Source organism: Oncorhynchus gorbuscha, linkage group LG21 (assembly GCF_021184085.1).
Source record: "Oncorhynchus gorbuscha isolate QuinsamMale2020 ecotype Even-year linkage group LG21, OgorEven_v1.0, whole genome shotgun sequence".
Classification (NCBI taxonomy): Eukaryota; Metazoa; Chordata; class Actinopteri; order Salmoniformes; family Salmonidae; genus Oncorhynchus; species Oncorhynchus gorbuscha.
Window position 1 is genome coordinate 18,324,713 of NC_060193.1, and position 16,026 is coordinate 18,340,738.

The following is a 16,026-nucleotide window of genomic DNA, read 5'->3' on the forward strand; positions in this document are numbered from 1 at the left end:
AGGTTAAATGAAAATCACAATGGTGATTGTCTAAAACATTGAGTTTATAGAGCTTTAATAAAATGAAATGCCTTACTCAACCACAATCATTGAGCTACAGTCTGTGTATGTCAAAATCAAATCAAATTGTATTTGTCACATGTGCCGAATACAACAGATGTAGTGAAAAGCTCACTTACAAGCCCTTAACTTACAATGCAGTTTTAAGAAAATACCAACAAAAAAAGAAAAAGATAACAAATAATTAAAGAGCAGCAGTAAATAACAATAGCGGGGCTATATACAGGGGTTACCGGTACAGAGTCAATGTGCTTTGGCACCGAAGTCGAGGTAATTGAGGTAATATGTACATGTAGGTAGAGTTATTAAAGTGACTATGCATAGATAATAACAGAGAGTAGCAGCAGCAGAAGGGGGGGGGTCAATGCAAATAGTCTGGGTAGCCATTTGATTACCTGTTCAAGAGTCTTATGGCCTTGGGGTAGAAGCTGTTTAGAAGCCTCTTGGACCTAGACTTGGCTCTCCGGTAGCAGAGAGAACAGTCTTTGACTAGGGTGGCTGGAGTCTTTGACAATTTTTAGGGCCTTCCTCTGACATCGCCTGGTATAGAGGTCCTGGATGGCAGGAAGCTTGGCCCCGGTGATGTATTGGGCCGTACGCACTACCCTCTGTAGTGCCTTGCGATCGGGGGCCGAGCAGTTGCCATACCAGGCGGTGATGCAAACCGTCAGTATGCTCTCAATGGTGCAGCTGTAAAACCTTTTGAGGATCTGAGGACCCATGCCAAATCTGGGATGCGTGACAGCTGGGATGCGTGACAGCTGGGATGCGTGACAGCTGGGATGCGTGACAGCTGGGATGCGTGACAGCTGGGATGCGTGACAGCTGGGATGCGTGACAGCTGGGATGCGTGACAGCTGGGATGCATCGCTCTTCTAATTTCACCAAGCTGGCATTGCTTGGAATTTTGTTTGTGTTGTGTTTATAGATTTGAACAGAACTAGTGTGCATCCGTTTTTTTATAATGAAATAATGGTAATGGCACTAACTAAGGATCATTATTCTCTCAGGCTGACTAGAGGGTTATAACCGCAGAGTGCTGAGACCAAGGTACACTGACCTGGGATCCCATTCCTTTGACTATCACCATGGCAATAGATGTCACAAGTGTAGAGAGGAGTAAGCAGGAGGTAGTCCCAGGTTTAGAATTACTGAATTCATTACAGCACTAATATATATATATATATATACACATATATCTCTATAAAAAGTGGGACGAAACCCAAAGTGCAGAAAATAACAAGGTACTCAGGAATTAGTAGCAGCGATTCATTTCAGGAAAACAAAACAACAATGACAGACAAAGACAAATGACAAAGGGAGTATATATAGAGTGATAGAGTGGGGATTGGAGCCAGGTGTGTGTAATGATGACAAGACAAGTCCAGGGTTGATGAGTTTAGGGCGTTTGCCAGCAGCTGGTTCGGCAGCTAGTAGGCCGACGACTCCAAATGCCTGAGCTGAACAGGAGGGGGAGCCAAAGCGAAGGCTGGTGTGACAATAGAACACAAAATGGTAAGACAAAAACATTCAAATTAAAAGCTGTTGTCTTGTTGAAAATATATAAATACATGATCAAATCTGACAGGCAATCTACAGAGAAATAAGTTACTGATTGTACAAAAATCTCTGAGACGGGTAATATCTGATCATGTGATTGATTACACCGGATACCTGGCATATGCTGCTGTAGCTGGCATTTCCCTGGTTGGCGTATGCTCCCTTCCCTATCAGTTGACCTATTTTAGCTTTCCATCCGTCCTCTTTGTTCTCTGATTTATCATGAGTTACAAACACACACAGATGAAAATACATCAAAGAGAAATAGTGCTCATTACCTGGTTGCCACACCAATAAAACAACTCTTTATTAAGATATCTTACAGTAACAATGACTCTTACGAACAATCTACAAATGATCCTTACCTCATACTGAGCCATGATGGAGAATGCCGGGATTCCATAGCAATCAATGGGCCCCTAAATTTGAGAACAAACCAAAACTTTATCCCTTTGTATATCAATACTATTGCATCATTAACATCAATATTTCATTAACTGTGTTTGTAATAACATGAACTCTTTTGATTACCTTGTACCCAGTCTTATCTGACTTCAGCCCCATTAGTAAAGAACTTGTGTAGTCTTATGAGGACCAATAGACTTAGATGGACATTGCATCATTGTATCTCATAGCATCTGTGAGAGCACGGGCAGTGCCATTGAGGCCATCTCCATTTTGAAGTAGTCAATTTCCTTATTTTACTACTTCTATGAGTTGGTAAACAAACTGAAAGGGTGCATACTGCCACCTGGAGGGTGTTATTTGAACAGGTACAGTATAAAGTCAAGGTTGGCGATTTACTGCCACCTGGAGGGTGTTATTTGAACAGGTACAGTATAACGTCAAGGTTGGCGATTTACTGCCACCTGGAGGGTGTTATTTGAACAGGTACAGTATAACGTCAAGGTTGGCGATTTACTGCCACCTGCAGTTATGGAATGTTTACTCACAAATATAATTAATTGGCTGATCCCACCTGATGACCCGGGTGGAATCATGGGATCCTTCCTTAACCCATAAGAAGCCCCACCCAGTTGACTCCTCCTAAATGGGGAAAAGTCCTCAATGGTGCTTCCCATGCTAAAACAAGCTTTTGGCCACTACAGTCCTCTATCTATCCCTATGTGAGGACCAGACCTCAATGAACCAGGTTTCGTATGGTAGCATCATGTACTTTATCATAGCATGTCAATCTGCCCAGGGGGTTAAATAATAAGGAACTTCTGTTTCCTTGTATGAATGCAAAGTTGGTCTATAATTCATATTCATTGTACAATGTTAACAAATAGTCAGACATAAACAAATAATTTCATATAAGATATAAATGTTATTACACCAACAGACTAAGATGGACATAGATGGACATTAGCAGTAGGACTTTAGAACATTGATAAAAGTAAAGTAACAATTTGATAATAAAGATACTACAAAATAATATTATGCCACTTATACAATTACCTCATTCATCATTCTCAACAATACATTTCTGAAATATCGTGAATCGATTTTTGTTGATTACTGTATTACTATCTTAACATATCTTGTGAGAAGTGTATTGGATCAGATGGCTCATGGGAAGGAAAGTGATAGATATATATGCATAAAGTCTTCAATTACCACTCCAGGTGGGTATGGAGGTCTGCCTGGGGGCAACACCAGCAGAGCAGGCTTTGTATGGTGAGCTGGTCTTCATGCACTCAGATTTGAGCTTAAGGCACACAAAGCAGAACTCTTTCTCGCAACGCGGGCAGAGTAAATTCTTACAAGCGGTCATGTCATGCTCCAATAGTGCACCACAGGTGGGACAGGCACGCATGGAGGGGCAGGCAGTGACCCCATGTACCTGGGGCAAGGCGACAGTTGGACAGTTCTGCAGCAGTTGCAGCCTCTGGTCAGAGTGTGGCCCCGGACCTTTTAACTGCTTCAGGCTTTTAAACAATTTGGACAGTGACTTTGGGATGGCCGCGTAACCAAAGGACATCTCTGCCCTCAAGGTTTCAGGGATATCATCCAGAGCTGAGACACAACAACAATGAAAACAGTGATAAAAATGTATCCTTGGGACAAGTGATGCATGAGAATGTACAAATGACACGGGAACAGAAGGGGACAAACCTACATAAATGGAATCCAGTTTCAATGAATGCTGCCAAATGATTTACGACACAGAGACCAACCATATACAGGATGTGATTATGTTCCTTTCAACATTCCATTTCAGATGATTAATTACATTTCATTACATTTTAATTAGAAAATAGTCAACATGATAGATATGTTTCTAATGCCTTTACATGAGGTACTTTCAAGATACAATCTACACTGTCTGGCCACAGTTGACTATACAGTTCATATATTTTTCAAAGCATTGCCTTTTAATCATAAGAGAGGCATAAAGAAGCCTTACTAATGTCATCCTGTCTGTTGACAAACTTGAGTGTCCTGTCACCGGGGTCATAGGTCTTCTCGTCCTCCATTGTGTTGGTCCTTGTTTTTGTCTCTTTGTCTCTCTCCGTTACTGCCTCATACACACAGGACAGACTATGAGATATGACTAAGGAAGCAGGCTTGCTTTCACTGGAAAGTCCCTTGGCTTTGTTTGTCAACATCAGTACGTTTGACTTTCGCTTCCTAGCATTTACAAGAAGTCCAACCTCTTCTGCTTTCCTGTACCCAGGCACTGGAATTCCTTCCTCATGTCAGCACACAGGTGCACCCTCATGTACCTTTACACACTTACAGGCACAGCTGACTGTGGTACCATGGTTACCAGTCTGGTTAGCTATTATTTCCATCCTTGACACTCCTGTCGTGCTCTTTGGCATATGACACAGAGTACAAGGAGTGGAATGCGTTAGCTAAACAGACTGGTCCACAGCCTAGATGAATGACAAACACTGACATTTCTACTCTTTGTCTAGTTGTAAAATAGACGTTTATAGTAGAAAAGTTTGGTGCTTTCAAGCAGTGGTATATGAAATATCTTGAACTTAGATATTTCATTATCAAGCATTGTTCCCAGAACATCTCTCAGCCTGGCTTATACATTATATATAAAAAAAGTATGTGGGTTGGTGGATTTGGCTATTTCAGCCACACCCATTGCTGACAGGTGTATAGAGTTGCGCACACAGCCATGCAATCTCCATAGACAAGCATTTCACTACACCCGCAATAACATCTGCTGAATGTGTATGTGACCAATAATATGATATTTGATTTAGTCAAACATTGGCAGTAGAATGGCCTTACTGAAGAGTTCAGTGACTTACGACGTGGCACTGTCGTATGATTTCACCTTTCCAACAAGTCAGTTTGTCAGATTTCTGCACTGTTCGAGCTGCCCCGGTCAACTGTAAATGCTTCTATTTTGAAGTTGAAATGTCAGAGTCTAGGTGATGTGGGTGAGGCGGAGTCAGGCGCAGGACACAGAGATGAGTAATAATAGTAACTTAACTCAAAAACAATCTTCCAACAAGGAGAACGAAAATCCAGAATCACATAAACGAGACAACTGACAACAATAAACATGAACGAAACCATGATGGCTCCAGAGGGTTAAATAGGGAAATAATTCAAACGTAATGGGAACCAGGTGTTTACAATCAAGACAAAACAAATGGAAAAGACGGGCGTAAACCTCCAACTTCTTCTTCACAAAAAATAAACTTGAGGAAGCAGGTGAAGTGGAAGGCCTAATGTATCCCTGCCCCAGGGATTCGGAAACATATGTTTCCATAGCCACCGTCTCCTCCTGTGACAGAGGATACACGTGACTCCTGGGAAGTGCTGCGTCTACCATGAGATTTATCGCACAATCCCCCCGTTAATGGGGTGGTAATTGAGTCGCCTTCTTTTTACTGAATATGCCAAATCGGCATATTCAGGGGGGATGTGCATGGTGGAGACCTGGTTTGGACTCTCTATTGTAGTTGCACCCATGGAAACACCTACACACTTCCCTGAGCACTGACGTGACCATCCGTTGAGAGCCTCGTTTCCACAAAATAGTGGGGTCATGATTGGCCAACCAGGGACGCTCCAACACCACAGGAAATGCAGGTGAATCAATCAGAAAGAGAATAATTTCTCTTACGATCCCCCTGCGTTATCATACACAGTGGAGCTGTGACCTCCCTGATCAGACCCGACCCTAAAGGACGACGATCTAAAGCATGTACAGGGAAGGGCATATCAACAGGAACAATAGGGATCCCTAATCTAATTTCCATTGAACGATCAATAAAGTTCCCAGCTGCACCTGAATCTACTAGCTCCTTATGCTGGGAATGCGGGGAAAACTCAGGAAATTCTATATTTACACACATGTTGCGAAACAGGAAGCTCTGGGTGAGTCGGGTGCCTACTCACCTGGGATGATCCACCAGTGCCCTGCCTGCTGCCTCGACTCCCTGGAGAACCTCCCGAGCACCGACCAGCATTGTGCCCTCTGAGGCCACAGGTGGTGCAGGGAATGTCCCCCCCTCCGGTCCCCCTCATAGCAGCACCTCCTAGCTCCATCACCGTCGGTTCTGAGGTGCTGGGGGATGTAACTGATGGACCCCGATCCAGACGTTCGCGGGAGGCCAACGGGTTATCCAGCCTGATGGATAGATCCACCAGCTGGTCAAAGGTAGCATGGTGTCCCTGCAGGCTAGCTCCCTACAAACGTCCTCGTGTAGACTACACCTGTAGTGGTTGATCAGGGCCCGCTCATTCCATCCAGCGCCAGCGGCCAGAGTCCGCTCTCCCTTCAGGTGGATGATCGAAAACCGCCCGGAAGCGGTGGGTAAAATCCCCATAATTGTCCAACATCGGTCCTTCCCTTCCCCAGACTGCATTGGCCCATTCGAGTGCTCTACGAGCCAGAGGGTTGAATAGGGAAATAATTCAAAGGTAATGGGAACCAGGTGTGTATAATCAAGACAAAACAAATGGAAAAATAAATATAGATTGGTGGAGGCTAGAAAGCCGGTGATGTCGACCTCCGAACGCCGCCCGAACAAGGAGAGGCACCAACTAAGATGGAAGTCGTGACAGGAAACTAGGAGCAACTGCTCAGCCACGAAATGTTAGGTCACACCAGCTATAAAAAACACACCCAGAAAAATTATTTTGTGTGGAGGTTCTGACTAACGGCGAATAAACTATAAAAATCAAGAGAGTCGTACACTCCATATATAAACTTCCAGTAATTTATTTGGTAAATCACCAACGTTTTGGCATCAATGTGCCTTCTTCAGGGTGATGTCATGAATACTTGAACCAGGTTATGTAGAAAAACAGTGCAACAGTGCAACCAGTGCAATTAGAGCAACCAATGACAATAGTGAGGAGTGTGTCATAATGATGAAGTTAATTAGAATGAATTGAGTGAAACTGTTACAAAAACAATAGTTTATGGCATATTAAATATATTAGGCTATTGTTATCATATGCAAACATAATTGAATATTGAACAAATAATATTAGCATCTACATACATTATTGTTTAATTACACATATTTAATTGCTTCCTAATTCATTTATATTTGTTACATGTAGTATTTTGGTTCAACCTTAATGCATAATAAGCATCATCAACAGGGGGAATATATTAGGTGTACGCTACTAAGCTGTTGAAAGAATATATCAATTTATAAGACTTCATAAAAGAGATAATTGTTCATAAGAAGGGCCTGAGATCAAAGTAATATTCAGACCACTAGGGGTCAATGTTTTTATTTTTTTTACTTTTTTTATTTCACCTTTATTTAACCAGGTAGGCTAGTTGAGAACAAGTTCTCATTTGCAACTGCGACCTGGCCAAGATAAAGCATAGCAGTGTGAACAGACAACACAGAGTTACACATGGAGTAAACAATTAACAAGTCAATAACACAGTAGGAAAAAAAGGGGAGTCTATATACATTGTGTGCAAAAGGCATGAGGAGGTAGGCGAATAATTACAATTTTGCAGATTAACACTGGAGTGATAAATGATCAGATGGTCATGTACAGGTAGAGATATTGGTGTGCAAAAGAGCAGAAAAGTAAATAAATAAAAACAGTATGGGGATGAGGTAGGTGAAAATGGGTGGGCTATTTACCAATAGACTATGTACAGCTGCAGCGATCGGTTAGCTGCTCAGATAGCTGATGTTTGAAGTTGGTGAGGGAGATAAAAGTCTCCAACTTCAGCGATTTTTGCAATTCGTTCCAGTCACAGGCAGCAGAGAACTGGAACGAAAGGCGGCCAAATGAGGTGTTGGCTTTAGGGATGATCAGTGAGATACACCTGCTGGAGCGCGTGCTACGGGTGGGTGTTGCCATCGTGACCAGTGAACTGAGATAAGGCGGAGCTTTACCTAGCATGGACTTGTAGATAGGATATCCAGTAAACTTCCCTTTGTAGTAGTAGGATCTTGATGTTACCTACTCTCCTTGGTAGAGCAACATGCTCAATGCCTGTGTATTTGAGGGAGGAGATTTGATGGTTAGCTTCAACAAAGTGACTGGAAAGTCAATGTTCTTACACCTGATTGAGCTGCGGTGTTCAGCTATGTGTTGTTTTCAATGTATTTTCGTTTGTCCTACATAAGCTTTTCCAAATAAACAGGTGATGAGATAGATGACTCCCTTGGTCTTGCATGAGATGGTACCCGTAAAAGGTATTTTTTGACCTGTATGTGAGTGTCTGAAGAAGGATGTTTTTATAATGCTATTGCACTGTGTGCATGAGCCACATTTGTAGTTCTCATTTAGAATGGGTGTCAAGAGTGTCTGAGTGGGCTCAGGGGGCGTGTCAGATCTCACCTAGCTGTCTCCTAAATTGCGACCACGCTTATAGACCACCAGTGGGGGTTCCTTGAAGAGGTGTGCGATGTTTTTCTCTGTTTGCAGAATATGCCCGTGCTTTTTCAGGATTGCTTTCATTTTCTCCGAACACTTGGTGTACTTGGTGCAAAAGATGGTTGCATTGTTTTTCTTCTTTGGTTGAGTTTTTAGTAATTCCTCTCTTGGTTTTTGAGATTGCATTGCAGCATCAAGAGTTTTGTCCTTGTAGCCTCTCATTTTGAAATGATCTGTATTTTTTTAGCATTGCTGTCAAAGTCTGTCTGGTGGTCACAGAACCGTTTTACCCTGCATAACTGGATATATGGTAGACCGATCTTGAGGGGAAGGGGATGCATACTATCTGAACATAGCAAGGTATTGCGGTCTGTGGGCTTTGTGTATAAGTCTGTGTGTAACGCATCATTTTATATGATAATCTATAAGGCCATACATGCCCACAGAATGGGACCACCAGGCGGTCGAAGCACGTAAACGTGTAAAAATTGTCTGTCCTCGGTTGCAACACTCACTACCGAGTTCTAAACTGCCCCTGAAAGCAAAATCACACAAGCCTAAGATCACCACGCACAGTGCCAAGAGTCTGCAGGAGTGGTGTTAGGCTCGCCGCCATTGGACTCTGGAGCAGTCGAAACGCGTTCTCTGGAATAATGAATCACGCTTAACCATCTGGCAATCTCGACGGACAAATTTGGGTTTGGCAAATGCCAGGAAAACGCTACCTGCCCCATTGCAAAGTGCCCACTGTAAAGTTTGGTGCATGAGGAATAATGATCTGGGGCTTTTTATCATGGTTTGGGCTAGGCCCCTTATTTTCAGTGAAGGGAAATCTTATCGCTATAGCATACAATGAATGACATTCTACACGATTCTGTGCTTCCAACTTTGTGGCAACAGTTTGGGGAAGGCCCTTTCCTATTTCAGCATGACAATGCCCCCGTGTACAAAGTGAGGTCCATACAGAAATGGCTTGTTGAGAAAAACTTGACTGGCCTGCACAGAACCCTGACCTAAACCCCATCGAACACCTTTGGGATGAATTGAAATGCCGACTGTGAGCCAGGCCTAATCGCCCAACATCATTGCCCGACCTCACTAATGCTCTTGTGGTTGAATGGAAGCAGGTCCCCGCTGCAATGTTCCAACATCTAGTGGAAAGACTTCCCAGAAGAGTGGAGGCTGTTATAGCAGTAAAGGGGGGACAAACTACATATCGATGCCTATGATTTTGAAATGAGATATTCAACGAGCAGGTGTCCATATACTTTTGGTCATGAAGTGAATCTCTATTTTACGTGATGACCTTTTGCCTGATAAAGGTACACAGATCAGATATCTCAGTTGACTTATCAATACTTATAAAATAGGTTGTTTGGTTCCTGGAGGCTGATTGGACAAGAATCATACCAAATGCTGATTGGCCGTCACAGACACCCCTATGCCTGCTAACAGTTGCCTTTGAAAATTATCACTGCGCCTCAATAAAAATATAATGTTCATGTTGCTGTCCTAGTCATCTCTAGTATTTACTAACTAATAAAAGCCTCACTCTCATCCTGTCATACCTTGGAAACAATGTACCGTACTTAGAGAGTGAATGGTGGGCAAACAAGACAAGACCATTTTTTTCTGAGCTAGGCGAAATCACGCATCACATCATTATCATGGTCAAATCCAAGTAAGTGCCAATAGAAAAAACTATAACAAACAATAATGCAGTTTAGTGTACTATCATTTCAGTTACATGTCATGTTTGTCATTTATTATCTTGTCTTGTCCCTGTGCTTCCCATGCTATTCGTTTCCCTCTGCTGGTCTTATTTGGTTCTTTCCCTCCATCTAGCCCTCTCTCTCCCCCTTCCCTCTCTCACTCTCTCGCTCTCTCTTCTCTCTATCGTTCCGTTCCTGCTCCCAGCTGTTCCTATTCCCCTAATCATCATTTAGTCTTCCCACACCTGTTCCCGATCCTTTCCCCTGATTAGAGTCCCTATTTATTCCTTTGTGTTCCGTTCCTGTCCCGTCGGTTCCTTGTATTGTATTCACCATGCTGTGATTGCGTTTCGCCCTGTCCTGTCGTGTTTTTGCCGTGATTGTGTATCGCCCTGTCCTGTCGTGTTTTTTGCCTTCATCAGATGCTGCGTGTGAGCAGGTGTCTCAGTCGACTACGGCCTGCGCCTACCCGAAGCGACCTGCAGTCTGTGGCCGCTTCTCCAGTTGTTTCCCCCTCTACAAGTCTAGAGGATTTCTGTTATTCCGTTTTGGACTGAAATAAACTCTGTTTCTGTTAAGTCGCTTTTGGGTCCTCTTTCACCTGCATCTCAGAAGGAACCGACCAAGGAATGGACCCAGCGACTACAGACGCTCGTTACACTGCCGTCAAGATCCAAGGAGCCATGCTCGGCAGACACGAGCAGGAATTGTCTGCTGCTCGCCATGCCGTGGAGAACCTGGCCGCTCAGGTTTCCGACCTCTCTGGACAGTTCCAGAGTCTACGTCTCGTGCCACCTGTTACTTCCTGGCCTGCCGAGCCTCCAGAACCTAGGGTTAATAACCCACCTTGCTACTCTGGGCAGCCCACTGAGTGCCGCTCCTTTCTCACGCAGTGTGAGATTGTGTTCTCTCTCCAACCCAACACATACTCTAGAGAGAGAGCTCGGGTTGCTTACGTCATTTCACTCCTTACTGGCCGGGCTCGAGAATGGGGCACAGCTATCTGGGAGGCAAGGGCTGATTGCTCTAACAAATTCCAGAACTTTAAAGAGGAGATGATTCGGGTTTTTGACCGTTCAGTTTTTGGTAGGGAGGCTTCTAGGGCCCTGGCTTCCTTATGCCAAGGTGAACGGTCCATAACGGATTATTCTATTGAGTTTCGCACTCTTGCTGCCTCTAGTGAGTGGAACGAGCCGGCGCTGCTCGCTCGTTTTCTGGAGGGACTCCACGCAGTGGTTAAGGATGAGATTCTCTCCCGGGAGGTTCCATCAGATGTGGATTCTTTGATTGCTCTCGCCATCCGCATAGAACGACGGGTAGATCTTCGTCACCGGGCTCGTGGAAGAGAGCTCGCATCAACGGTGTTTCCCTGCTCCGCATCGCAACCATCTCCCTCCTCTGGCTTTGAGACTGAGCCCATGCAGCTGGGAGGGATTCGCATCTCGAATAAGGAGAGGGAACGGAGGATCACCAACCGCCTGTGCCTCTATTGCGGAGTTGCTGGACATTTTGTTAATTCATGTCCAGTAAGAGGCCAGAGCCCATCAGTAAGCGGAGGGCTACTGGTGAGCGCTACTACTCAGGTCCCTTCATCTAGATCTTGTACTACTATGTCGGTCCATCTACGCTGGACCGGTTCGGGTGCTACATGCAGTGCTTTGATTGACTCTGGGGCTGAGGGTTGTTTCATGGACGAAGCTTGGGTTCGGAAACATAACATTCCTTTCAGACCGTTAGACAGGCCTACGCCCATGTTTGCCTTAGATGGTAGTCATCTTCCCAGTATCAAATTTGAGACACTACCTTTAACTCTCACAGTATCTGGTAACCACAGTGAGACTATTTCTTTTTGATTTTCCGTTCACCGTTTACACCTGTTGTTTTGGGTCATCCCTGGCTAGTATGTCATAATCCTTCTATTAATTGGTCTAGTAATTCTATCCTATCCTGGAACGTTTCTTGTCATGTGAAGTGTTTAATGTCTGCCATCCCTCCCGTTTCTTCTGTCCCTACTTCTCAGGAGGAGCCTGGCGATTTGACAGGAGTGCCGGAGGAATATCATGATCTGCGCACGGTCTTCAGTCGGTCCCGAGCCAACTCCCTTCCTCCTCACCGGTCGTATGATTGTAGTATTGATCTTCTTCCGGGGACCACTCCTCCTCGAGGTAGACTATACTCTCTGTCGGCTCCCGAACGTAAGGCTCTCGAGGATTATTTGTCTGTGTCTCTTGACGCCGGTACCATAGTGCCTTCTTCTTCTCCGGCCGGGGCGGGGTTCTTTTTTGTTAAAAAGAAGGACGGTACTCTGCGCCCCTGCGTGGATTATCGAGGGCTGAATGACATAACGGTTAAGAATCGTTATCCGCTTCCCCTTATGTCATCAGCCTTCGAGATTCTGCAGGGAGCCAGGTGCTTTACTAAGTTGGACCTTCGTAACGCTTACCATCTCGTGCGCATCAGAGAGGGGGACGAGTGGAAAACGGCGTTTAACACTCCGTTAGGGCATTTTGAGTACCGGGTTCTGCCGTTCGGTCTCGCCAATGCGCCAGCTGTTTTTCAGGCATTAGTTAATGATGTTCTGAGAGACATGCTGAACATTTTTGTTTTTGTCTATCTTGACGATATCCTGATTTTTTCTCCGTCACTCGAGATTCATGTTCAGCACGTTCGACGTGTTCTACAGCGCCTTTTAGAGAATTGTCTCTACGTAAAGGCTGAGAAGTGCTCTTTTCATGTCTCCTCCGTTACTTTTCTCGGTTCCGTTATTTCCGCTGAAGGCATTCAGATGGATTCCGCTAAGGTCCAAGCTGTCAGTGATTGGCCCGTTCCAAGGTCACGTGTCGAGTTGCAGCGCTTTTTAGGTTTCGCTAATTTCTATCGGCGTTTCATTCGTAATTTCGGTCAAGTTGCTGCCCCTCTCACAGCTCTTACTTCTGTCAAGACGTGTTTTAAGTGGTCCGGTTCCGCCCAGGGAGCTTTTGATCTTCTAAAAGAACGTTTTACGTCCGCTCCTATCCTCGTTACTCCTGACGTCACTAGACAATTCATTGTCGAGGTTGACGCTTCAGAGGTAGGCGTGGGAGCCATCCTATCCCAGCGCTTCCAGTCTGACGATAAGGTTCATCCTTGCGCTTATTTTTCTCATCGCCTGTCGCCATCTGAGCGCAACTATGATGTGGGTAACCGTGAACTGCTCGCCATCCGCTTAGCCCTAGGCGAATGGCGACAGTGGTTGGAGGGGGCGACCGTTCCTTTTGTCGTTTGGACAGACCATAAGAACCTTGAGTACATCCGTTCTGCCAAACGACTTAATGCCCGTCAAGCTCGTTGGGCGTTGTTTTTCGCTCGTTTCGAGTTTGTGATTTCTTACCGTCCGGGTAGCAAGAACACCAAGCCTGATGCCTTATCCCGTCTGTTTAGTTCTTCTGTGGCTTCTACTGATCTCGAGGGATTCTTCCTTATGGGCGTGTTGTCGGGTTGACAGTCTGGGGAATTGAAGGACAGGTTAAGCAAGCACTCACGCACACTGCGTCGCCGCGCTTGTCCTAGTAACCTCCTTTTCGTTCCTGTTTCCACTCGTCTGGCTGTTCTTCAGTGGGCTCACTCTGCCAAGTTAGCTGGTCATCCCGGTGTTCGAGGCACTCTTGCGTCTATTCGCCAGCGCTTTTGGTGGCCGACTCAGGAGCGTGACACGCGCCGTTTCGTGGCTGCGTGTTCAGACTGCGCGCAGAAGAAGTCTGGTAATTTTTTTTTCTGCTTCTGCTCCTGGTCTTGCTGGGTCTCAGTCTGTTCCCTGCCATCGCATCTCTCCTGTTCTTGTCCCTGCCCTTGCTGTGTCTCAGTCTGTCCCTAGTTCTCATTTTTTTTTTAGAGTAGTACCCTAGTTTCCCTTTTTATCGTTTTTCGTTACGGTCCTGAGGAGAGGAGTTGGGTTCTTTCTCGGGACGTGCTGGACCGTTTGATCTATGATTTCCTCCGTTGCCGCCAGTGTTCCTCCCTCGAGAGCGCCAGGAGGCGCTCGGTGAGTGGGGGTACTGTCATGTTTGTCATTTATTATCTTGTCTTGTCCCTGTGCTTCCCATGCTATTCGTTTCCCTCTGCTGGTCTTATTTGGTTCTTTCCCTCCTTCTAGCCCTCTCTCTCCCCCTCCCTCTCTCACTCTCTCGCTCTCTCTTCTCTCTATCGTTCCGTTCCTGCTCCCAGCTGTTCCTATTCCCTAATCATCATTTAGTCTTCCCACACCTGTTCCCGATCCTTTCCCCTGATTAGAGTCCCTATTTATTCCTTTGTGTTCCGTTCCTGTCCCGTCGGTTCCTTGTATTGTATTCACCATGCTGTGATTGCGTTTCGCCCTGTCCTGTCGTGTTTTTGCCGTGATTGTGTATCGCCCTGTCCTGTCGTGTTTTTTGCCTTCATCAGATGCTGCGTGTGAGCAGGTGTCTCAGTCGACTACGGCCTGCGCCTACCCGAAGCGACCTGCAGTCTGTGGCCGCTTCTCCAGTTGTTTCCCCTCTACAAGTCTAGAGGATTTCTGTTATTCCGTTTTGGACTGAAATAAACTCTGTTTCTGTTAAGTCGCTTTTGGGTCCTCTTTCACCTGCATGACATTACAATGTTTGACGTGACTGAGTTAGCTAAAGTTGGCTGGCTAGCTAGCAAGTGACAATAACTATATTCAGCACATTGCAGGCAGTGATAACGTGTCGGGCCAAACAACACCCTTTACCTGTGACTGTATTCATGATACAGCAGTGCCTATTGTGCCTTATTTAAACAGTAATACATCAGAAGGCCATGTGATATGACATTTTTAACAGGGCTGTTTACATGGTCGTAGCCACGAGGCGAAGCCCGAAGTGAGGGCCGGCATACCGTGCCAATATCCTCCAAACACCAGCTTCGAGGGCATTATCACTTTTATACAACGGGTTACCAAACATATTCAAATAATGATTGACAAATTTTAATTAAAACCATATTTTTGATTTTATTCATACTACTTGATCCTTTCACAAATATTGTCTTGACAAAAATCTAGGGTTACCCAAACCGGCTGGTCATTCATTCTATTGGTTAGATTGTCAGAGGTGTGACCCAATCATAAAGTCTTTTTGTTCTGTATCTATGGAGGCGACCCAGTCGTTTGTTCTAAATATTCCATTGCCATACTGGCTGGCAACGTTCTGATCTCTTGCTTGCTAGCTGGACCGTACCACGGGTATGACAAAGCATTTATTTTTACTGCCCTAATTACGTTGAACCCGTTTATAATAGCAATAAGGCACCGCAAGGGTTTGTGGTATATGGCCAATATACCACAGCTAAGGGCTGTATCCAGGTCCGTAGCCGTGGTATATTGGCCATATACCAAACCCCCTTGGGCCTTACTGCTTAAATAGACACTGAATGGAATGCGGATTTAACCAATCAGCATTCAGGAATAGACCCACCCATTGTATAATGCTTAATTATACATTATACTGACAATGATTTGGCCATAAACTAGCAGTGGGCAGCTATTAATTTAGTTTATTTGCACAAATAGAAAGACAATTTGTAACAGTTACCTTTGCAGACTGATTGATCAACACGGGTTGAGGTGAGGAGGGGGATTATTTAAAACCTGTGGTTTTATAAAGATTCATCACAAATCACTAGTGGTTGTGAGCAATACAGATGAACATATGCCGGTGCCATATGACAGTACTCCAGCTGAATCTCAAAATTGCAGAGAATGTATCTGAGAGCTCATCCCCAAGGCACATAAAACTACCAGAACCAATCTGTCATTCAGCTGGTGATGAGGCAACTGGCTTGGGGATGGAGGGGCTGAAGAATGGGTAGAATGAAACCACCTGCT

The 16,026-nt window shown here is 44.9% G+C and overlaps 1 protein-coding gene across 3 annotated transcripts; it reads right to left on the minus strand.

The window, feature by feature from the left end:
- Positions 1-707: 707 nt before the first annotated feature.
- LOC124008590 lies at positions 708-4,315 on the minus strand. Of its 3 annotated transcripts, XR_006834118.1 has the most exons (5): positions 4,031-4,315; positions 3,241-3,639; positions 1,986-2,039; positions 1,735-1,832; positions 708-1,549 (listed from the first exon to the last, which is right to left on the minus strand). XR_006834118.1 is itself a non-coding variant. In XM_046319985.1 (4 exons), the coding sequence occupies exons 1-3, from the start codon at positions 4,230-4,232 to the stop codon at positions 2,029-2,031; spliced, it is 612 nt and encodes a 203-aa protein (XP_046175941.1). In that variant the 5' UTR covers positions 4,233-4,309; the 3' UTR covers positions 712-1,549; positions 1,986-2,028. The 3 variants fall into 3 exon arrangements, 1 of the variants encoding a protein (XP_046175941.1); XR_006834117.1 differs by having other exon boundaries at positions 709-1,549; positions 1,735-2,039; positions 4,031-4,310; XM_046319985.1 differs by lacking the exon at positions 1,735-1,832 and having other exon boundaries at positions 712-1,549; positions 4,031-4,309.
- Between the last annotated feature and the right edge of the window lie 11,711 nt (positions 4,316-16,026).

What these genes read in the sequence shown, in the direction of transcription:
- LOC124008590 (XM_046319985.1), bottom strand. Translation starts at nt 4,232, where the DNA reads ATGTTGACAAACAAAGCCAAGGGACTTTCCAGTGAAAGCAAGCCTGCT. An exon ending in CAACAGACAGGATGACATTA is followed by an intron (nt 3,640 to 4,030) that starts GTAAGGCTTCTT and finishes GTTGTGTCTCAG; the next exon opens with CTCTGGATGATATCCCTGAA.